General features: G+C 39.4%; 1 protein-coding gene across 5 annotated transcripts in view; it reads right to left on the reverse strand.

The window, feature by feature from the left end:
• Positions 1-23,695, reverse strand: part of TET2 (tet methylcytosine dioxygenase 2) — a 116,830-nt gene that overhangs the window by 26,436 nt on the left and 66,699 nt on the right. The window contains exons 3-6 of one of the 5 annotated variants that reach the window (XR_011436315.1): positions 10,362-13,816; positions 8,629-8,719; positions 7,164-7,257; positions 6,339-6,536 (exon numbers count right to left, since the gene is read on the reverse strand). Coding sequence is in view for 3 of the 5 variants with exons in the window: in XM_023636791.2 (XP_023492559.1) it covers positions 6,339-6,547; positions 7,164-7,257; positions 8,629-8,719; positions 10,362-13,770 (3,803 nt within the window). In the remaining 2 variants the exon portion in view is untranslated. Of the gene's footprint in view, positions 1-6,338; positions 6,548-7,024; positions 7,258-8,628; positions 8,720-10,361; positions 13,817-23,695 lie in introns of those variants that run through there. The other 4 variants (XM_023636791.2, XR_011436316.1, XM_023636795.2 and 1 more) reach the window with 4 other exon arrangements.

Below are 23,695 nucleotides of genomic sequence, written 5' to 3' on the forward strand. Positions count from 1 at the left end.
GTAATCAAAACACTTCCCACAAAGACAAGCCCAGGAGTACTTTGCTGGTGACTTGCACCTAACATTTAAAGAATTAGCCCCAATCCTTTACAAATTGTTTCACAAAAAAGAGGAAGCACTTCTCAATTCATTCTATGAAGCCAATATTACCCAATACTAAAAACAAAGATGCCACAAAAAAACCCCACTATAGACCAATATCCCTTATCAACATAGATGCAAAAATCCTCAATAAAATATCAGCAAATGGAATTCAGCAACATACAAAAAAATTATACACTGTGGCCAAGTGAGATTTATCCCAGAATGCAATGTTGGTCCAATGTCCAAAAATCAATCAATATAATATACCACATTAACAAAATGAAAGAAAAAAACCACATCATCATCTTCTTAGATGCAGAAAAAACATTTGAGAAAAGTCCCATACCCTTTCATGATAAAAATACTCCACACACTAGGAATAGAAAAAAAACTTCCTCAACCTGATAAAGAGTATCTACCAAAAACCTACAGCCAGCAACATACTTAATGGTGAAAAAATGAAAGTTTTCTCCCTAAGATGAGGAACAAGACAAAGACATTTTCTGTTGCCAACTCTGTTCAATATCTACTGTTAAGTTCTAGCCAGGGAAACTAGGCAAGAAAAAGAAATAAAGGCACCCAGATTGGAAGGAAAGGGATCAAACTATCTCTATTTGTAAGTGACATGATCTTGTGTATAGTAAATCCTAAGGAATCTTTAAAAAAAAATTCGCACTAATAAACTGGTTCAGTAAGTTTGCATATACAACGTTAATATATAAAAATCAATTGTATGAATGTATACTAGCAACAAACAATCCAAAAATGAAATCAAAATAATTCCATTTAAAATAGCAACAAAAAGAATAAAATACTTAGAGATTTAACAAAAGAAGTGTAGAGCTTGTACACTGAAAACCATAAAACATCACCGAAAGAAATTAAAGTCCTAAATAAATGCAAAGATGTCCTGTGTTAATAAATTGGAAAACTTAACGTTGTTAAGACGTCAAAACTCCCCAAATTATTCTACTGATTCAAAACCCCAGGTGGGGAAATAACTTGGTCCTAAAATTCATAGGGACATGAAAAGGACCCAGAGTGACAAAACAGTCTTGTGAAAAGAAAAGCTGGAGGACTTACATGTCCTGATTTCAAAACTTACTATAAAACCATGGTTATCAACGCCATGTAGTGTTGGCCCAAGGATAGATATGTAGATTAATAGGACAGAAGTAAGAGTCCCAAAATAACCCATACATTTCTGTCAATTAATTTTCAACAAGGGTGACAAGACCATGCAATGGAGAAAACATAGTCTCCTCAAGTGGATAAGCTCAAGAAAAAGAATGAAGTCGGACTCTGATCTCACGTCATAAAATTAACTCGACAGTGATCAAAGACCTAAATGTAAGAGCTAAAAAATAATACTCTGGGAAGAAGACATAGGTATAAATCTTCAAGTCCTTGGATTAGGCAATGGTTTCTTAGATATGTTGCTAAAAGTACAAGCAACTAAAAACAGATAAATTCAATTTGATTAGAATTGAAAACCTTTGTGCTTCAAGGACGTTCGTTATCCAGAGCATGAGGAGACAACTTACAGAATGAAGAAAATATCTGCAAACCGTGTATCTGATAAAGTTCTAGCATGCAGAATATATAAAGTACTCTTACAACTCAAAAAACAATTAACACAATTTAAAAGTGAACAAAGATTTAAGTATTTCCACTTAAGAAGGAGGCATTTCTACAAATAAGATACATGGATGGTCAATAGCACATGAAATAATGCCTAACATTATCAGTCATTAGGGAAATGCAAATCAAAACATGAGCTCCACCTCACACTCACTGGGGGGGGCGATAATAAAAAAGACAGACAATGACTCTTTTGGGGAGGATGTGGAGACACTGGAAGCTCCATATACACTGGTAGGAATGAAAAATGGTGCGGCTGGAAAGCTATTTGGCAGTTCCTCAAAAAGTGAAACATAGAATGACCATGTGACCAACAATGTCACTCCTAGGTATACATCCAGGAAAGCATACGTCCACCCAAAAACTTGCACACAGATTTTCATGGCCCCATTATTTATAATAGCCAAAAAGTGAAAACCACCCAAAAGTCCATTAACTGAAGGATGGATAAAGAAAAGGTGGTATATATACACAATGGAATATTATTCAGCCACAAAAGGGATAAAGTACTGATTAATGTTATGATGCGGATGAACCTTTAAAACATTATACTAAGTGAAAGAGGCCAGACAGGCCGGATGTTGTATGACTCCACTCATACGAAACGCCCAGAACAGGCAGATCTACAGAGACAGCAAGTTGATTAGGGGTTGCCATTTAGGGGAGAGGAGAATGGGCGGTGGCTGCTTAAGGGGCTGGGGGTTCCTTTCGGGAGTGATAAAAGTGTTGCACAACTTTGTGAATAGACTAAACCACTGAGTTATAGAGTTTAAAAGGGTGAATTTTACGGTATGTGAATTATGCTTAAAAAAAATCCCTACATCACAAGGTGGAGTGACTTCAAGGTGATTTCCTATATGAAGTGGCTATGAAAAGGCGTTTTTATTTCTATATGGGCCTTTCAAATATTGGTAGAGTATTAGCACACGGCAGCCTCATTTTAACATGACTCAGAATTTTGCTCATGTTTAAATGATGAATCAGTGGAACAACTACAAAAAACATTCATCTATAGAACGGATTTAAAAAATAGTCTCAACCTTTAAGTTACCATTTGGACATCTAACTGTAAAAAAAAATTAAACTAAAAGATCAGATATTCAAATTTACGCAAGTATAGAAAAACTAGCAAAATTAATTTAAATGAATATAACAAATTCATACATCAAAAAATGAGAAAATTATCAATTTGCAAACTACAACAAAATGACTGAAACATTGATCATCAATGGAGGCAATGATCATCAATGGATGCACTAAACCATTAGGTGAAAGTTTTCTGGAAACTTCAGAACGATGGACCAAGCTGACAATGTCTGACTCACTGAGCGCTCTGAGCACCACTATAAATAGGGCCGAGCAGGTATCATGTCCCTCCTGAGGGACAGGAAGAACTAAGCTTATTTCATGACCACTTACGGAGCATTTTAGCCAGTATATTCATACACATACACATACACCACTTATTCAAGGCTCTAACAACCAGTGTGCAGGAGACACTGGGGAGAGAGGAACAAGCTAAACAAAACAACAAGGATGCAGTCAGCCAATCCAGAATGTGGGAATTGTACAGAGCAAATCCTACAGTCCCTTTAACAAATAAAGTCATAGAGAAGAGAGGGGGAACTGTTATAGGTAAAAAGAGGACTGTGAATCATGTCATTTACCTTCCAGACTGGAACAGGTGTGAGGGAAAGGAAGTTCTACACTCTTTATGCTGGACAGTGGCACGAATGGGACCTTTCTGCTCAATGCCTGAATCGAAAGCACGGTGTGGGCTGGCTTTTTCTCAGTACATTTTTACTTTTGATTCTTTCTTTTGGAAACAGGGTCCAATTAGGGAATTTTACCATGGTGTGAACACTAAATGATATTAAAGAATCACTGTCAATTTTGAGATGAATGATAATGACACCGTGACTAGGTTTTGTAAAAATCCTTATCTGTTAAGAGAGACAAATTCAAGTGTTACCGGGTAAGATGATAAAAGTCTCTGAGTTTTTCTTTAAAACAATAGTGGGGGTGGGGGTAGGAAGTATGGGGAGAATCTACAGGACAGTGTTGATAAAAGGTGGATAAACATTGAAGCTGTGTGATGGGTCCTTGGGGATTCATTATACTGCACTCCTCCATTTATGAATGTTTGAAAATTTTTATAATATAAAGTTTCTTTAAAAGTTTTGCATCACCCAGCATGGCAGAAGGCATTTCTGGCTTTGACTTTCCTATCCTGACAGATACACTCCCACAACTCTTGCTTGCCAAAAAAATACTGGTTAGGCTTAGACATAAAATAGAAATCTCAAAGGGAAATCTTTAAAGGAAAAACAGCTGGTTTGGCTCAAAGGAAATGTAAAATTTCATTTTTGACTTTCCCACAGAAAGATGCTCTCAGAGGTCTTTCCTGGCCTCCCAGGGAGTGGTTATGGGGCACGTGGGCACCGGGATTTCAAGGACTCCGTGATGAGGTTCACACAGCTTTGAACATTAAAGTGAGTCACTGGCCCCAATTTGAGATTATCCTGTTCTTGGCAAAAAGTCATAGTTTTAATTTCTGCCAGACGTAAAATAAAACTTATTTTAAGGGGTAGAAGAAACTTCAAAAGCTGTCTTGGAATGAAGTCTCTGTTGCCATTGGTTAAGTGTCTATGTTATCAGGTATCTCAAGTATAGTTTTTGTTTTGGGGGACTTTTTCCAAGTATGAGTAGCACAAACCTAAAACTTCCTGTAAATAACTACTCATCTTTGCCTTGAAATTCTAGACAAATATAAGCAAAAGTGTGCAGGTTGGCCTTTAAAATGTCTTAATATTTGAAGAACGTCTTTTAATAGTTTTGTACTTGCCTTCTATTTAGACCAGTTAAACAAAATATAACTTTTCTTAGATCCTAGCCCAATTATTGTTCAAATTATGGTTTTCAAATGCAAAATGATACAATTTAGGAAAGTTCTTTACATAGAATTTCTTCCTATATGTCAGATTCCATTCCAGGCAATGGCGTAATAGGAATTAAAGAAAAGCTTTCAGGGGAAAAGTACCAGAGATGTATAATATTAGAATTAAATCAATTATAAGAATGTAAAATATAAACTTCAAGAAATTTAAAGCAGCAACTGTCATTTTCACAAGAAATTCTTCAGTGGTTTAGAAGTTCAAGCCATCAAATCTAAGAGGAAGTCAGCTTTAAAAACAAGGCAGTCTTACTGAGTTCCTGAGAAAAATGCTATCACCAACATCAGCTCAATGTGCCTTAACTTTCATTTTCTTTCTGATTAGAGACACCGAATGCCTTTTTCTAAGAAGGAACAAGGGAACTTAGGGTAAACCAAATAGTATTTTATACCTAGAGCAGTCCATCGTAAGATTATGAGTCATGTGTTATGAATCAGCAACTTCTACCTTCCAACATATTCGTAAAAGTGGGCTTATGGCAGTGACGTACACACCGTGACATTTTTGGGTCATAATTATGGTAGAAAGCCAACTCACACTTTCATATAGGAAAAGTGACTTTCCCAGTAGGTTATGGTTGACTTGTACCCCTCATGACCCAGGGAGTGAACCTATGTTAACATACAGCTGGTGAAACCATGCCAGTTAGAGTAGCAGTCAGCAAAAACCAAAGTTGGTTAGCAGTAGCCTGTTGCAACGAGCAGTACAGTATTTCCACAAGTGCAGTAAACTACCGTGTAGACTGGAGGACGGAGAGGAAAGCAGATTAAAGGAGGAAGTGCAGAATTAAAAATACTGTGAGCAAAACAACTACCATAGGCTTTCAGTGTAGCACTGTGAATTTTCCTGTACTCTTTTAATATTGTACAGGAATAACACATCGGGGGAAGAATAAATATGAAGCTTTCTCCAAGCGAAGATTTAAACTTCCTGCAAGTGAATGACGTTAAAGAAGTAAAAAACACAAACAAAATCATACTAGCACTGACGCACTAAATCTGTTTATCCTCACACCACTGCTCTCCTATTCCAAATTTTTATATTCCTGGAAAATAATGCATATTCATAACCACTCATTTCTCCATTATCTGGGATTAGTAAAAACGGAAGCAAGTTTGATGACTATCGTCACTGTGACTATTATGGAAATAATGAACTGGATTGGACTGAAGTCAAGATCAGTTTGTTTCTACAGAACATTTACAAACCCTGTGTTCCACATTTGCTACACATATACGAAGGTCTTTGACCTGGGAATCCTACGCTTAAAGGGTTCTCATCAAACTCACTTTCTGTTTCAGATACTGCAACACAGACACGGTGTCAATACTTACTAACGTGGTGGCCAAGCACACAAAGAGCTGTCACCTGTAGCAAGTGGGTACACAGATACTTTCAAGATTAAGTGCCTGTGGGTACAGACGCTCAGACTTCCAGCGAGCTGCTCCCAACTAATGGCTATACTGTCTGAAGGTACAAAATATTAAAGAAATCACCTCAAATTATCCACATCAGCAAATCCGACTTCCCATTGCGGGACTGTGAAGCAGGCATTTGACCCCCATTTTACAACTGCAGAAACGCGCGTTCCACTCTCCTCCCTGACACCCACGCCCCGCTCTCCGGCGGGAGCGGCGAGGGCCCGCGCGCTTCACTTACTCTTCGTTGTGGGCGCAGCGGCGATTGGTGAGCGCGCCGTACTTGCGCAGCGTCTCCGTGAGCTCCGAGTACAGCCTGTCGGCCAGGGACAGCGGGATCCCTTCCCACACCAGGATCAGGATCACAATCACGGCAGCCTCACAGGTGTGGCCGGCTCGCTCCCGCACCAGACACAGCAGCTTCTCCTCACTGCAGCTTCTGCGGACCACCTGTGCGGGTCACCATTCCACCCCAACACCCCCCACCCCAACCAAAACAAAACACGGTCACTTGCAGCAGATGAGAGCACTGACTATGCACTTTTCACGTCTGGGTCACGATTAGCGCGACATCTGCCAGCACCCGCAACTTGCCTTTGGCCGCCCATCCATCACGTGGGGGCATACCCAGGGGTCAGAGCCCGGAGAGGGGACCAGACCACACCCAGCCAGTGGGGGCAATGCCCCTGCGTTAAAGCAGAGCCGGATGGAAGACATGCGGGCCTCTCATAAAGTTCAAGGTTTCCGTAAATGACAAGATAAAGATTAACTGAAGGTCGTTGAAGGATGATGGACCACTTCTTCCCATTCCAGGGAGAATTACACTTTTAGCAGGCACTGAATGGACCTTCTCCTCACCATTACATTCTCTCAGTTAAATACAGTTTGCACGTGATTTTCAAAGCTAATCTGCCTTTTTAACAGAGAACACATGATAAAATAAATATAAGCAATGTTTCTTTCAACTGACATAAATGACCCTTTGATGTGGGAAACCCAGTTCTCAGGGTTAAAGTATCAAAATGCCCCAGAGTGAAGCCCAAAGGCCCTGTCAGGTCACACTTACCCATTTAGCAATCGGACATCCCTGAGAACTTTTCCCTTCTTTCCCAGTATAGACGACTCTCTCAATCCTAATAGCTTTACCCTTTTGTCCAAACCTTAAAGAAATCCACAGAAACACACACACACAAAATTAGCAAGTGAATATAAGAGGCAACCAAGATATTGAACATTTGAGCATAATTTTATTCTATGACCACATCCTGAGAAATGAATGGTTTAGTTTATTTTTTCGGAAACAGGACTAAGCTAAGCAAAGTGGGTGATAGACTTTAAGCCTTGTATTTTTTCAGTATCAAAAGATACTGATAATTGCGATGAACTATGTTGAAATTATATGCTGGGTGTGAGTAATGGGAAACTATTTTTATCCATCATTCCACAAAGCACAAAGTTTTTTAAATTTGCTAAATTCAGTCTTCTAAGATATATTACTATTTGATTTTTGTCCTTTTGTAATTTAGCTGTTTTAAAACTTGGGGACTCATACCAGATTTTCGTTAGAACGGTTCCTCAAAGAATCTGTCATACTTTTAAAAGGAAGCTGGCAAATAACTAGTATCTAGCAATCTTGAAAATATAGGATAGCATTAGAATGTATTTTACCTTATGATTAATGCACTACTCACCACTTGCTAATAAAAAAAAGTCACTTAGGGAATTCGTGATTTCTGCCAGGCTACTAGATGATTATTTAGTGAATTTCTACATACTTATTGGACATGGGGCAAGAATGATACAGAATATGTCCTTGCTGCCTACCACTGCCTGCCTCTTAGAGAAAAGGCAGCCAGCACGGCAACAGCTCAGGGCTGCAAACAGCTATCTGAGAGTGTCTCTCTGCACTGATTATCTCGCTCGTAACAGTCTTCTACACGCAGGAGTAACTGTGTGGATTCAGGTAAATACTTGCGTGTGTGTGCTTAACAGTAAAAAAAAAAAAAAAAAAAAAAAAAAAATTGCAGCTATAAATAGAATCTGTCTCTATTTCTGTTCAGTATATGGCACTTGCCCCTGCTCATACTCAGGGACAACTTCTTAAAGTTGACTGCTCACTTACGACCCTGGGTGAACCTGACTCAGTGGCTCCCTTCTTACACCACAGCCCCCCCGTTTCCTCTTTGACGCCCTCCCATCAAGCAGGAAAGCCAGGGCGGGGCCTCTCCCTGCAGTCTGGGCCACACCCCGTGCCTGGCAGGCTGGCTGGCTGGTTCCTGTTGGTGCCTGGGTTTTCTGGCATTCGCCTCCCAGTGGGCAGCCTGTGCCAGCTCACAGACCATCAGTCCTGTCAAGTCTGGTGACTCCCTGGTGAATAGCACAGTGTGTAGTATTGGCAACCTGGGATAGCTAAGCCTACCAATAATTACTCAATTTACAAGTGTTTACTGCGTTGTATGTGAAAGCTGGAGAAACTCTGACATATACAAAAGGATAAACGTTAGTCTGCCCTGTGCCTTTGCGTTAATTACCTTTCTTCCATGATTTCTCTAATAGCTGCCACATTAGGACCTGCTCCTAGATGGGTATAAAAAGGACCTTCATCTTTTTCAATAATTTGCTCTGTTGAGATAATAGAAGATTATTATTTTAGACCTCAATTCTACTAAATATAAAGGCTACATCCACAAAGCTTATCCCCCACTGCACAGTAAGGGCCCTAAATGTGACTGTAAACATTTTCTTTCCTTTAAAATGAGTAAATTGATGGACTAATGTATTAGAAATTGTGCCAAATAATTAAGTATATGTACATGCTAGCTGTTGGATAAAAATATATTAAATTACATTTCAGATATGGGATAAGAAATTATTTCTTTTAAATCAAGTAAGTGGAACTAAACAAAGAAAGCAGTAAGGGAATTAGAATATATTATATGTAATAGCAACTACAATCCAATTTTTTAAACTGAAAATTTTTTTTACAGCCAAGTAGAAGCCTGCCTGCTACCTGGATGAGGAGAAAAAACGTCAAACTTCCTGTCTTACCTCACCTGCAGGACACTGCTCTGTGTCAAGACACATTTTTCTCCTCGTTTCCCCACAACATGTAACTACTGTTTTGAAATAACAATACTGAATCCAGACCCATATTTGTACATACTTTAGAATAATTTATGATGAGAGGAAATGCCAGGGAGAGGGCCCAGTGCAAGAAAGAGGCTGCTGCACACTGTCAGAGACGAAGAGTGGGAACAAAGGCGAGGGTGATGGGACGAGGACTGGAGGCGAGTCTCGCTCACCCATCACTGTCCATGACATGGTGACACACTGGCCCGGGGGGGAACCCAACTTTAACCACATACAGGGCAGTACAGCTCCTCCCTCCACTCCTCTAACATGTGGGGTGTCCGTTGTAGGAGGAATAACGTGGGCGGGTGGACCATCAGCCACATTAGTTTAACATCTGTTTTTCCAAATGTCTTCCACTGCATCCAAGCTGACTGGCTATGATTAAGATCTTCATACATCTCTCTCTCTCTGCATCCATCAGCAAAATGTGTCCCTATTCCAACAGATCTATCACGTACCTTGAATTTTAACTAAAAAGTGTTTGTCTAAAAAAAGAAATACCATAATTTCTATTTAAAAAAAATGAAACTTTAAAGAGAAAATGGAATCCAAATGAACATGTCACAATATTTCAAGTTTATACATGAAGAAAGGGCAACCTTATGAGTCTTCAGAGCTTGAGCATCACCATTTGCCCCAGCTCTCCAAGACTGGAGAAAATAATTCCCCTTCTCTAGAAATCAATCTTGTAGAGCCACTAACACATTCAACCTTGAATTAAAAAATATTTAAAGTTCCTATAATTAGTTTGCACAGGGCAGTTATTCTCTCGTTTCAATAGATGCTTTTACTGCCTGGCTTTCTCTGCAGAAGACGACATACAAAGAGTTACATAGATTGATTAACTTATAACAGATAACTTGATAGTTTAAAGGGTTTGAATAGAAGGGAAAATGAGCATGCACAATTGTTTGAATTTTTTGGAAAAAATTGAATGTGAGTGAAGTTCTCTCTTGCGCAGCATAAGCATCTGTAACTTAAAGACAAGAAATGTAAGCTTCAGGTTTTTATGAGCCTTTAAAAATTGCTGCCAGACTCAAGATTAAAAACAGAAAGAAAAATCCCATATCTGAAGATAAATTTGCTAATTCTGGATAAGCACTGTGTGTCTCAGTACGTTCCTGGCACTTACCTACACATCTGCATGATGGGAAATCATACTGAGTCTTGACAGGTGTATCCAATAAATTTTTTATAGGCGTATCTAGTAATTTGGAAGGTGACTCTAAGAAATTATTGAGAACAGAACCAGCTGTTCTCTTGGTTGGCGTCTTTTCTGAAGGAGCTGCCTGCTGCTCTACAGCTGGGGTGTGGCTATCAAGTTCCGCCGCAGTGGTTTGTCTAGTTAAAACTGTGACTGGCCCTGACATTTCAACTTTTACTTGCTTCTGTGATTTGAGAGTAAGTGCCTTATGGTCAAATAATGATTTGACCTGAAACTGCTTCAGGTTTTGCTCCATAGTCTCGAGGATGCTCCTTGGCTGCACGTTGTCGCAGCTTGGAGGTGGGATCTCTTGCTTCGTTATCTTTTGCCACGTTTTGTTTTCTGGCTGTGATGACGTGGGGCGCATACAGGCATGGGGCTTGGATCCGGGTTCAACTTTAATTGGCCTGTGCATCTGATTCTGGCAAGATTCAGTTTGGGGGTGCTGCGTTTGCTGCTGCTCTTGCTTCTGTAAGAGGTGCCACCTTAGAGCAGCGTGCTTCTGAATGTCCTTCTGGGGAGGGGTCTGACTGTGACTTCCTCCCTGGTCAGGCACAGGAAAAGCATTTGCTTGGTTTTGCATCAGGTACCTTTGCTGAGCAAGTTGTGCAGCTTGGTGACCAGACACATCCTGGCTTCTGCTTTTGTATCCCTGTAGAACTGGAGCTTGTTGAGGCTTCCGCTCTTGTTCTTGAAAGCACCTGTGAGGAATATCTTGCTTTGGGGTCACATTATTTGGAAAATATTGCATGTGATGCAAGTTTTGGGTCTTGTTTCCTGCAAAGAGTTCAGAATTTATAGACTGTTCTTTTTTCCCTGGAACTAGGTGTATACTGTTTGAACAAGAAATGTGCACTTTGCTTGCATTTGATTTCAAGATCTGACCATAGGGGGAATTTCTACTATTCATATTCTGCACTTGCTCCAATCCCATTTGGGTATTATGAGTCTGGAACTCACTTGATTTTGAATACTGATTTTCACCACGAAAACATTCTTCCACTTTAACCTGGCTAAAGAATGATCCTTCTCTTTGCTGATCATTGTTGCCTTGGGGATGAGGAAAAGTCTGGGACCCTTGTTCTTTGTTCTTCATTTGTAATTTCTGCTGCTGCTGCTGGTTTTGGGAGAGAAGCGAATTCTGGGATGGTTGCGTTTGTGCTGCCTGTTTATGAGGCTTCTGGTGCAAAAGGTGTGAGTTTGAGAACGGCTCAGTCTCTGAAGCCTGTGAATTCAAGTGCTGTTTTAATGTCAGGGGCATGAGTTTCTCAGTTTGGGGAGCTGGTCTTTGTTGAAAGTGAAATCTAGGGGTGCACAATGACTGCACGTGAGCTTCAGGTGAAGGGTCTGTCTTGGAGAAGCGCACCTGGAGTGAGGGTTTTTGGAACAGGAGATGCTGGTCCACTGCACCTTGAGACTGCCCTTGATTCATGTCAGCTTGGTACCTCTGTGGCCTCTGCTCCGGCTGCATTATTTTCTGGATGTACGCTTGCCCTGAGAGCCCCCCAGGCAGGCTGGGATTTCCAGTGTATTGTTTGGAGGTTATTTGATGGGAGGGGTTGGACTGATACTGAAGAATTGACCGCAGTGATGCCTCATTACATTTTGGATGGGATTCTGCTTTGTGAAAGTAAGGGGCCTTCAGTTCAATCCATCCTGGCTTCAGATAGGGCTGTATTGAGAGCACAAGATCTCGTGTTTGTTCCTTGTCTCGACCCTTCAGAATTTCTTGCTCTTTGTGTCCCATCAACTGCTGGCAGTGGTTCTGTGGATCTCCACTGCTACCAAGAATTGGCGGGTTATGTTTGAGATGTTCTGATATTTGTCTTGTTTTCTCAGCACACAATGGAACAGTCATTGTCCCTGGAGTCCATATGTCATTCTTGTCAACACAATTATTCTGAGGCCTTTCTGGAAGCATCAGAGAGGGGCTGGGAACATGTGTAGGTGGATTTGGACTCTGGGATGGTGGTGCCTTGGTTTGACCCTCTATTTTCACTTCTCTTAAAAGAGTTGTGTTACTTTGGTTGGGGTAGCGATGGTGTTCTTCCAAAACTCCATCATTCAGAGTGCTTTTTCCTTCTGAAGGAAGCTGAGGAACTTGTGGAAGAGGAGGAGGGGGAGGAAGAAGCAGTTGTGATGGTGGTGGTGTGGTAGTGGCAGAAAAGGAATCCTTGGTGAACACTGAGCTTTGCTTGAAGTAAGCACCATTCATTTCATTTTGCTGTAAATACCGTTCAGAGCTGCCACCAGGAGCCTGCAAATTGCTGCTAGAACCTGAACAGAATTCTTCACCAGATACTAGCTTTGTGGTTCCTTGGATGTTATCGTTTTCTGCAGGAGCTGGGCATAGCTCAAAAACCGGTTTTTGTTGTTCTGGTTTCTGAAAGGGACAGGTACCTATTAGCACCGCAGCTGGTTTACTGGCATTATCAGCATCACGGGCCTCAGGTGCAGCTGCAGCTGGCTCTGGAGGCAGCTCAGAGTTCGAGGTCTGTGGAAAATTGATCTGCCCTGAGGTATGCGATGGGTGAGTGATCTCACAGGACGACTCATTAGTAGCCTGACTGTTAATGGCATGTATGTGAGATGTGGTTTTCTGCACCGCAATGGAAACACAATCTGGATAATATTGAGACAGTGTTTTTTCCAGGAGTTCACCACGTGTGTTTTCCATGGAAGAGGCAGAAACTGTAGCACCATTAGGCATTAGCACTGCGTTGTTACTAAGAAGTAATACAATGTTCTTGTCACGGGAGTTAGCACGTTTCTCCTCCTGCTCATTCGTTATCTGAAGCTCTGGATTTTCAGACCCACTGCAGTTGTGTGTTGAAAAACCGGTGATATCTTTAACTGCATTTTCTTGGGCTACAGAGCTCACAGATTCTCTCTTGTCACTCAAATCGGAGACATTTGGTTGACTGCTGCCTTGGCCTGGATTTCTTTCTTGGCTTTCCCCGAAGTTATTTCTTTCTCCGTTAGCCTGTTGGTCTTGTTTCAATTTCTTATTCTGATGGAGCCCAGAGAGAGAAGGCTCACTAACTGTGCGTTTTATTCCTCCATTTTGCAAACACTTGGAATACCCTCTGCCTTCTTGTATAAAGTCTGGACTCACACGACTTTTCTTGCTTCCTTTCATATGGGGTATTCCATAATAACTTTCGAAAGACTGCCACTTGGTATCTCCATTCACTTCTGGATACAGTCTCTCAGTTAATGGGCTCCCATTCTGTAGCTTTATAGCCAGAGGTTCCGTCTGGCCAATGGGAGACGGAGATGGTGTCAGGAATGGACTCAGTCTGTTGCCCTCAACATGGTTGGTTCTGTCCTGTTCCATCAGGCTTGCTTCGGGGCCATCCACAAGGCTGCCCTCTGAATGAATTCTAAAGAACATGGAAACAAAAATTAAAGTGCATTAATTTACATCTAACACTAATCATACATTTTAGAGAATAATCGTGGCATTAATAATATTGGAATTCCCAGACATAGCAAACTGTGATATTCATTTTCACGTTTCAGAGTGACAACCAATAGCTACTCAGAAAATGATTATTCTTGTCTTCCCAGCAGCTCTCAAATATTTATGGTCACGGAGAACAAAGATGATGAAAATGATCAGCTAATGCGGCAGTTCATACCATATCGGTAAAGAGAGTATCAACTTCCTTCCCAAACGATTCTTTGTCAAAATGCTAAGAACAGCACAGGAAGACTACCTCCTGTCCTTCTCCTCTAGCACCTTACGTATCCAATCACTTGCTAGGTTCTACCAATTCCATTTCTTATATATGCCTTGAATTATCTTCTCTGCTACTTGGTAGCCAGATATATGTGATCTTGCATCATTATCCATTACAGTAGCTTTTAAAGGGCTTCTCCCTAGCCCAGCCTGTCCCCTCCCCAGGCCCTCAAGGCTCCTTCAAATCGTTATCAGAGGGAATGTGGTAAAATGCAAATCTGGTGTCATTCCTCCTTGAGACACTTTACTGGCTCCATGTTGCCTGGTTAGTAGTTCTCAAACTCTTTCACCCAAACGCACCTGAAAGACAAGGCACGCTCCCTTTAGCATTAACATCCTAGGAGTGTCAGAGGGCTGAAAAGTGTAGTTTAAAAAATTCCTTTTCTAGGGGCTGGCCCCGTGGCGGAGTGGTTAAGTTCGCGCTCTCTGCTGCAGGCGGCCCAGTGTTTCGTTGGTTCGAATCCTGGGTGAGGACATGGCACTGCTCATCAAACCACGCTGAGGCAGCGTCCCACATGCCACAACTAGAAGGACCCACAATGAAGAATATACAACTATGTACCAGGGGGCTTTGGGGAGAAAAAGGAAAAAAATAAAATCTTTAAAAAAAAAAATTCCTTTTCTAGATGATTCTATGTTTATCTCTCCCAGGTCGGGCTGCCCACTTCTATTGAGAATTCTTGCTTTATATAAATGATTTTTCATATGCAGGTTTCTATTTTTCTTTCCTTCTACTTCCTCTCTCAGTTTATATTCCAACTATAATAACGGCTGTTAGACACCCAAACACGGTAACCTGTGTCGGACCTCCACGCTGCTGTCCTTTGTCTGCCCAGATGCCTTCTCAGGCCCCTTATTTGCCCAGTGACTCGTATGCATCCCTTTAAAACTCTCAGACGTCACTTCCCCTAGGATTCCTTCTTTGATTTTCCAAGAGAATTAATCACTCCCATTTCTATGCTGCTTCCATATCTTGCATATGATCTATTGCACTCCACTGTGTTTTATTTATTGTCTTACTGGACTGTGAACTCCTTAAGAATACTCTACTCTTTTCATTTTTGTGCTTAGTATAGAGCGAGCATCCGATCAGTTCCACTAAATTGATGTAAATTTGCTCATCTTATGATCATTTCTTCACTCATTTATTCTTACATTTTTGAGACCAATCCAGATGGAGATTTCCAAGTTCAAATGACAGGGAAAGCAGGAAGAAATGGGCACTAACAATGTAAATAATCCATTCTATGAAGTGAATGCTGCCCCATTCATGCTATAGTCGTGCTTTATTTTCCCACAGTTTTTCTCATTACAATTATTTTAAGGATGTAAGTAGAAAAAAATCAAGATGAGTTTCCTTTCAGGCTATAAAAAAGCTCTATTAAAATAGCCATTGCTCACATAAGCAAGACAAATGAAGCAGAGGAAGAAATAAGATATGACATTGGACAGCAACACTGAAGTTATCCTCTGCAGACAATAAGACTGTATACTGGCCAACCAAGAGATTCAAATGACAAACTGGGACAGTTGATGAGAATTTAGTAAAGTAGCTGAAGAAAAAAATCAACAGCCTTCATACATTAAAAAAAAAAAAAGACAGTCAGAAGCTTTAGTGGAATAAAATACTGTACTAGAAAATATATTTTTAGAACACTAGGAATAAATTTAAAAAGAAACTTGGAAAACCTATTTGAATAAAACTTTAAAACAATACTGGGGCATACATAAACACAAAAGCAAAGCAAGTAGAAGGGCATAATATGTTCCCAGATAGTTGTCTGATTAATCTGGTCATTTAAGGTGCTCTCAATAAAAATACCAGTGGGATGTTTTGAGGAATTAAAGAAGCTGACTCTAAAGTTCATGGGGAAAAATAAGCAAATTGGATAGTCAGCAGGAATCTAACAAAGCTTTGTAAAGGAGGCTGGACAGGGCAGCAGCCAAATTAAAAGAGACTAAAAACCAACAAAAGCTATGACACTTAAAACGGCCTGTCATTGCACGCCAATAGACAATAGGGTGTTAAGAAGACCAATGGACTAGAAGGGGATGTCCAGAAATAGGCCCAAACACACACAGAAATATGGTGTGAGGCAATGACAGCCTCTTGAATAAATACGATATTGGAACAACTGGATGTTCTTCTGAAGAAATGATAAAGTTGGATCTATCCCTTGCATCTTAAACCAAAATGCCTTCTGGATGGATTTAACATTTGAATATGAAAAATAAAACCTTAAAAAAAATTGTAAAAGGTCTGAGAAAACTTAAAAAAAAACAAATCTAATTACTGGGTAAGTTCTTTGTGACAAAAAATCCAGAAGCCATAAAAGATGAGAAAGTTCACAAAAATTTATGCATGCAAAAATAAACCCCTAAGCAAACTTAAAAGTCACATAAAGCCTTTCTTGATATATAGGACTCACACAAATTGACAAGGAAAAGACCAACCACTGAATAGAAAAATGAGCCAAGTGTATGAATGGTTCACAGAAAATTAAATGCAAATGGTTCTGAAATATTGAAAAAGATGTCCCGTACCATTCATAAAAAGAAATGCAAATTAAAACTACAACAAGAACAGAACAGATTTTTCTCAAATTGGGAAAGATCAAGAAGTTTGAAAATACGCTATGTTGGCAAGTATGTGAGGAAGAGACACTCCCTTGCCTGGTTCTTGGGAGTCAAAATGAGTGCAAATATGATGGGGGACAATTCAGCAATACCTACAGAATTTCACAGAAACTTTCTTTGACCCTTCAGTTTAAGAACTTATCTAACAAATATACTCATGTTTATGTTAAATGATGTATGTACAACTTTTTGCAATAGTAAAAGGTTAGAAACAACATATATTTTCAGATAGAATTATTTCCAAGTAATTAAATGAAATAAAGTAAGCTGTAGAACAGTATGCATCAGAATGTCACAACCTGAGCATTTATAAAAATAAACATAAAATTGGGATTGAATTGGAAAGGAAGAAGTAAAACTACCACTATGTGAAGATGACACAATTTTATATATATAGAAAACTCCAAAGAATCCACTCAAGAACTATTAGAAATAATAAGCGAATACAGTAAAGTTGCAGGGTACAAAATCAGCATACAAAAATCAGTTGCATGTCTATACTCTAACAACAAAATAGCAGAAAGAGAAATTAAGAATACAATTCTTACAATCACAACAAAAAGAATAAAATACCTAGGAATAAATTTAACCAAGGAGATGAAAGACCTGTACACTGAAAACTATAAAACATTGATGAAATTGATGAAAGAAATCAAAGAAGACACAAAGAAATGCAAAGATATTCCATGCTCATGGATTGGAAGAATAAACATAGTCAAAATATCCACACTACCTAAAGTAATCTGCAGATTTAATGAAATCCCTGTCAAAGTCCCAATGACACTTTTCACAGAGAGAGAACAAAGAATCATAAAATTTATATGGAACAACAAAAAGCCATGAATAGCTAAAGCAATCCTGACAAAAAGAACAAAGCTGGAGGCAGTGTACTTCCTGATTTCAAACTATATTACAAAGCTATAGTAATCAAAATAGCATGGTACTGGCAGAAAAACAGACACACAGATCAAAGGAATAGAAATGGTGTTGGGAAAACTGCACAGCCACATGCAAAAGAATGAAAATAGACCAGTATCTTACACAATACACAAAAATGAGCTCAAAATACATTGAAAACTTGAATGTAAGACCTGAAACCATAGAACTCCTAGAAGAAAACATAGGCAGTACACTCTTTGATATCAGTCTTAGTATCTTTTTAAATATCATGTCTCCCCAGGCAAGGAAAACAAAAGAAAAAATAAACAAATGGGACTACCATCAGACTAAAAAGCTTCCGCACAGCAAATGAAACCATCAACAAAACGAAAAGACAAGCTACCAATTGGGAGAAGATATTTGCAAATCACACATCTGATAAAGGGTTATATCTAAAATATATAAAGAACTCATACAACTCAATAACAACAAAAAATCAACCCTATTAAAAAATAGGCAGAGGATCTGAACAGACATTTTTCCAAAGAAGATATACAGGTGGCCAACAAGCACATGAAAAGATGTTGAACATGACTAATTATCAGGGAAATGCAAATCAAAACCATAATGAGATATCACCTCATGCCCATCAGAATGGCTATAATCAACGAGCAAGAAATAACAGATGTTAGGGAAGATGTGGAGAAAAGGTAACTCTCATACACTGCTGGTGGGAATGCAAACTGGTGCAGCCACTATGGAAAACAGTATGGAGATTCCTCAAAAACTTAAAAAAAGAACTACCATGTGATCTAGCTATTCCACTTCTGGGTATTTATCAAAAGAACACGAAAACACTAATTTGAAAAGATATATGCACCCCTATGTTCAATGCAGTGTTAATCATAATAGTCAAGACTTGGAAACAATGTAAGTGACCATCAACAGATAAATGGATAAAGATGTGATATGTATATCTTCTTGTGATATATATATATATACATATATATAATGGAATACTACTAAGCCATAAATAAGATGAAATCTTGCCATTTGTGACAACATGGATGGACGTTGAGGGCATTATGCTAAGTGAAGTAAGTCAGACGGCGAAAGACAGATACCGTCTGATCTCACTTATATACAGAAGATAAAACAACAACAACAAACAAATGCACAGACACAGAGAGCAGACTGGTGGTCACCAGAGGGGAAGGGAGGTGGGGGGGAGGGTGAAAGGGGTGAAGGGGGTCATTTGTATGGCAACCGACAGAAACTAGAGTTTGGGTGGTGAGCACTATAGTCTATACAGGAGTCTAAATACATTGATGTACACGTGAAATTCACACAATGCTGTAAACCTCTGTCCCCTCAATCAGAAAGGAAGAAATAAAAATTAGCTCTGGGAGAATCTACCACAAACTGGTAATAAAGGAATGGGGAGGCTGGAGAATGGGAGCAAGATTGCTTTTAACTGTTTGTGGTTTTTGTAACTTTTAAGCATGTGTATTACCTAACAAAATAAAACAAATTTAAAAGTCATAATTCCTTTTGGACAAAGAAAAACAATGGAGCAAAGGGGTGTCTTCATTTCTGCTAGACCCACTTCCTCCCAAATGTTAAGAGACGGGCAGAATATGAGAGGCTTGAGTCATCTGTGGACACCGAGCCCTTGAAATGTGGTTGGTCCAGATGAGATGTGCTGTAAGTGTAAATACGCACCGGAGTTCAAAGACCTTAGTGGGGACAAAAAAGAACATAAAACAACTCAATTTTCAAAAATATTTCATACATGCTGAAATAATAATATTTTGGATATATTAAGTAAAGTATATCATTAAATTAGTTTCAAATTTAGGGAAAAAGGGAAAATTTTTCCAAAGTTAAACTAAGTGTTTTTCAAAGGATCGTAAATTTTTGCTTTTGAGATATTTTTATGTGACATTCAATTTGCTTCTCAGAGATTATGAACAGAAATAGTTTTTTTATTCATATCTGCTCTTATAGGTGACTGATATCAGAAATATTTTGAGTTCTTATAATCAATTTCTTCTAGATTGAATATCCTTTATTTTTCCCTGCACCGGAGAACATTTAGTTAATACATTGTGCAGTGCCCTCAGGACACTATTCCCTTGCGCAGCTGAATATTCAAACGCTTTGTGAAGTAACGCCAGCTTTTGGAGGTTTGTGCATGGTAATTTATACCAAGCAAAACTGAATCTATAAAAAATCAGGAGAGAGAATTTTCACTTTAGAACGAGACTCAGTTTTACAATAGGGACAATGACTCACCTAGGAGGACATTGGCCAATCGAAATTAAGGCAGCACTTTTTTCTTAAAGCTGTTCACAAGAGCACAGGCAGAAGAGCCTTTGAGAAACCTGGAAAGCGTGATTGGTTCAGCCTTCTCAGAGATGTTTTTCCTGGCATCAACATGTCATGCACAGCATTTAGCTACAATTTCAAAATGAATAGTGAGCTTTTAACATATTCCTTAAGAGAGGCTCCTTGGGTCCTGCTGATTTCCAGCTATCCAACTCCAGCTCATGAAATTCCTGAAAATTTCAGAATCTGCTCTTGTAAACTGTTAAGAGCTGGTTCTAAGCACACTACTGTGACAGGTACCAAAAATTAACAACTCATGTTATTTTTTGGGGGAGGGGAATAGAAGGAAAGTTCCCTGAATCAAATATGTGCCATACTACTTTGGGAGTCTTCCTTTTTTCCAGAATAGGACTGGACCAAGAGCTCTTGCTCAGAGAATTACTGAACAGCATTTTAAGCTTTTGGAAGGTTAAGAAATTTTAAAGTGACACATTCAAAATGAGGGATAACAAGTGATGATGATGGCCCTAACAATGTGTAAAACATTTCAGAGTGTAAGAACGGCTCTCGTTCCATTCTTTCATTGGACAGACGTACAAACTGAGCCATTTTCTCAAGGTTGGGCATCAAAATAACCCCTCCCACAGGGCGAGTGCAGCCCCCAGCAGCCCTTCCTGCCACCTACATGAAGAAAAGTGCACAATGCAGGGACTAGGTTTCACTTGGTTATAAATTCACACTTTGCCAACATTTGAGTTTTTTTCAGGCTTAGGATGAAAAAAAAACATTCTTGTTACATATCTGTAGCCCTGTACTATCGTGATAAGGGCATTTTCCATGTATTTCATCAACGCTTCATTTCTTTGTGTGCATGGGATAGAATAAAAACAAAATGTGATCATTTAGCATGTGGAACTTGAAGTTGCCACAGTTGTTCTGATCCATTCTTTGCTACATTTCTAGATTACCTCTTCCACCAACACTGGGCTGCTGATGATTTTTCTCTAATATATTTGAGGACAACTTACAATCTCCCCTGGTAATGTCACTGAGAGAACTGGAGCCTAATGCTCATCAGTGAGTTGGTGTATTCAGTCAAGCATTAGCTGAATCCCCACTCCACACAGGTGCTGCAGGGTGGTGCTAACACCGAGCTGTAGCGTCCTGCAGCGCCCTGGACTGCTACGGTAAGGGGGTAACCTTCCCCCCTTGTGACTGCTCAGGAGCCAGGGAGGACAGGAGAGGGCAAGGGCACCCTGGAGCTCCAGGGTCTGCAGACCATCAGCCCCCATGAAATCTAACTTCATTCCCTCTTGCCTCAGTGAGAGAGAAAATATATGCCCCACTAAGTCAAAGACAGTTTTAAAAGGATGGCAGTGGATGCTCATCAAACATATCTATCACCATCCCTGAGGCAGAAGAACTAGTGTCATCACGTACAGAGGCGACCATGTGAAAACTCAATGGAGTGCATTTCTTTAAAAACTAGTAATAGTCAACAAATGACTTAGGGAAATTTTTCTGACTATTGAACCCTTAACCTGGAAAAAGACACGGTGTATGTTTATCCACTCTGCTCTGAGTTATCTTTACTAATCAAAACATAATAAATAGTTCATTATTTAAATTGTACACACACACGTACAGGGTTTCTGATTACATACAGCACGAGGTTTCTTCATAGGTTTACCAAAAAGGCAACAAAGTGACTTACACTTCAAGAATGGACAAAATATAACACAAATTCTAAAAGCAGCTTTGGCAATTTTTTAAAGCCTAAAGAGGCTGTTTAAGAAATTATTCACCTAAATGACAGGTGCTAATTAAATCACAATTTAAAATGTTAGAATTTAGATCTTACTAGTCACATTATTTACATTTATCTCTTTATTCTATTAGACTAATATTCCCTATAAAGTATGGCCTTCTAAGAAACCAAAAAGACTAGTTCTATCAGCTATAATTACCACAATTTCTTGGGGGGGAAATTCTAAATATCAAATTTGTAATGTAGTAATATAAACAGGAACGTGCAAGAATATGTTATGGCCACTCTATGATTCCAGCTAAGCTCCAGAACAATTTTTCATAGGCTATGAGGGGAGGCGTTAAGAAAGAGAAAGAGATTGAGAACTTGAAGTAAGAATGCCAAGGACGTCAAGCTTCCCCCTGTGTGTCAGAGGCACACGTCGATGAAGCGTGTTTATCTCAGGTGCAGGTATCGGCCTTTCGACCAGCTGCTGACATCTAGATTCCCTCCCACCAAACAGGTTTCAGCCACAGCGGCTCTCCTTGGGCGTTTGATTCAGCTCCTTCTCCCGCCTCTCTGACAATAATTTATTATGAATTCAAGTCACACTGGCAGCATCTGTGAGACAATTACTGCATCCAGGACTGACTCTGCAGTCTAATCCATCATAATTATGACAGGCTTCTTTGAAGATGCTATGATGCATGACTCAAAAATAGCACATTAGTGTGCAAATGGATCTGCATCTCATTTCACCAGGATGCATTTAGGGTTGTAATTTAGCTCAACACCATTTGACTCTTTGAATCACTCAGAAATGGTGGCTGTATCTCTCACCGCAGAAAGCTGTAGGTGACGCTCAAAATTTGTGAAGAGGGCTTTCTGTTTTTGCTTTTATTTGTTGGTTTATTGATTCTATTGGTGGTGTGTCTTTTATTGCACTAAGAGGAAAAAAATACACATCATTTAAATCTCACGTCAGCTTTTTCAAGGAGACAAAAGAGTCAATTTACAGATCTGTATAGTTGTCATGCTATAAGGCAACACATTTTTTTTCTATAAAAAACCTTTGACTTCATGCTCTAGTATTAAAAGTATATAAAATACTCTCCATCATCGGATGAGTCCTGTTTATTGATATATGCAAATTATTGGGGGTAAATTCTTAAGATGATCCCTTGCAGGGATGGCATCTCCTCAAGTCCATGAGTCTCACCATCAGCCTTGGGAGATGACTGCAACATCTCTGTCACCTCTCCCGACAGGATTGGCCCCACTGGCATTTCAGGGGTTAGGAATTAATTACTTCTTGACATGGAAACAGTGAGTCAAGATGACACATTTGACCACACCTCCTGTGTAGATGGCACTATTCTCCAAAACTATTTTAGATTCTTCCTACCAAAATGGGACAAAATTTGTGTCAATTATACATTTATTTCAAGATACATGTATGATGTGGGCCTCAGTATTCTCTATTGAATGTCCCTGTGGACAGTGGTCTAAGATCTTGACCAAAACATCGGTTTTAATCCCTATCTTCTATATCCATCAAATTCCCTCCGTTCACATTGATTTCTTTCTTAATTAACGTATAAGATTAGCATGGTTGTTATTTAAGCCCCACTCTGGTAGTAAGCCACGTGTTTTTTTATAGGGCATTACTTATGAAATTAAAAACTATTCTTCATTAATATTAAAGCTAAAATTTTGAAGGAAAACAGGCAATCCAGAACATATATTTTCAACAGCAAAACTAATGTATCCAAGCTACATGTTAAGCCAGGAATATAATGCTCCGTCGATGCATTCAGTATGGGGAATATGAGATAAATTAGCAGTTTATAGCAAAACTGACGTTTATATTTCTCACATTGTAAGAACTTTTCATCTTAATATTAAGAAATCTGTGAAGATGTGCCTCAC

The sequence above is a fragment of the Equus caballus genome, chromosome 2 (genome assembly GCF_041296265.1).
Source record: "Equus caballus isolate H_3958 breed thoroughbred chromosome 2, TB-T2T, whole genome shotgun sequence".
NCBI lineage: Eukaryota > Metazoa > Chordata > Mammalia > Perissodactyla > Equidae > Equus > Equus caballus.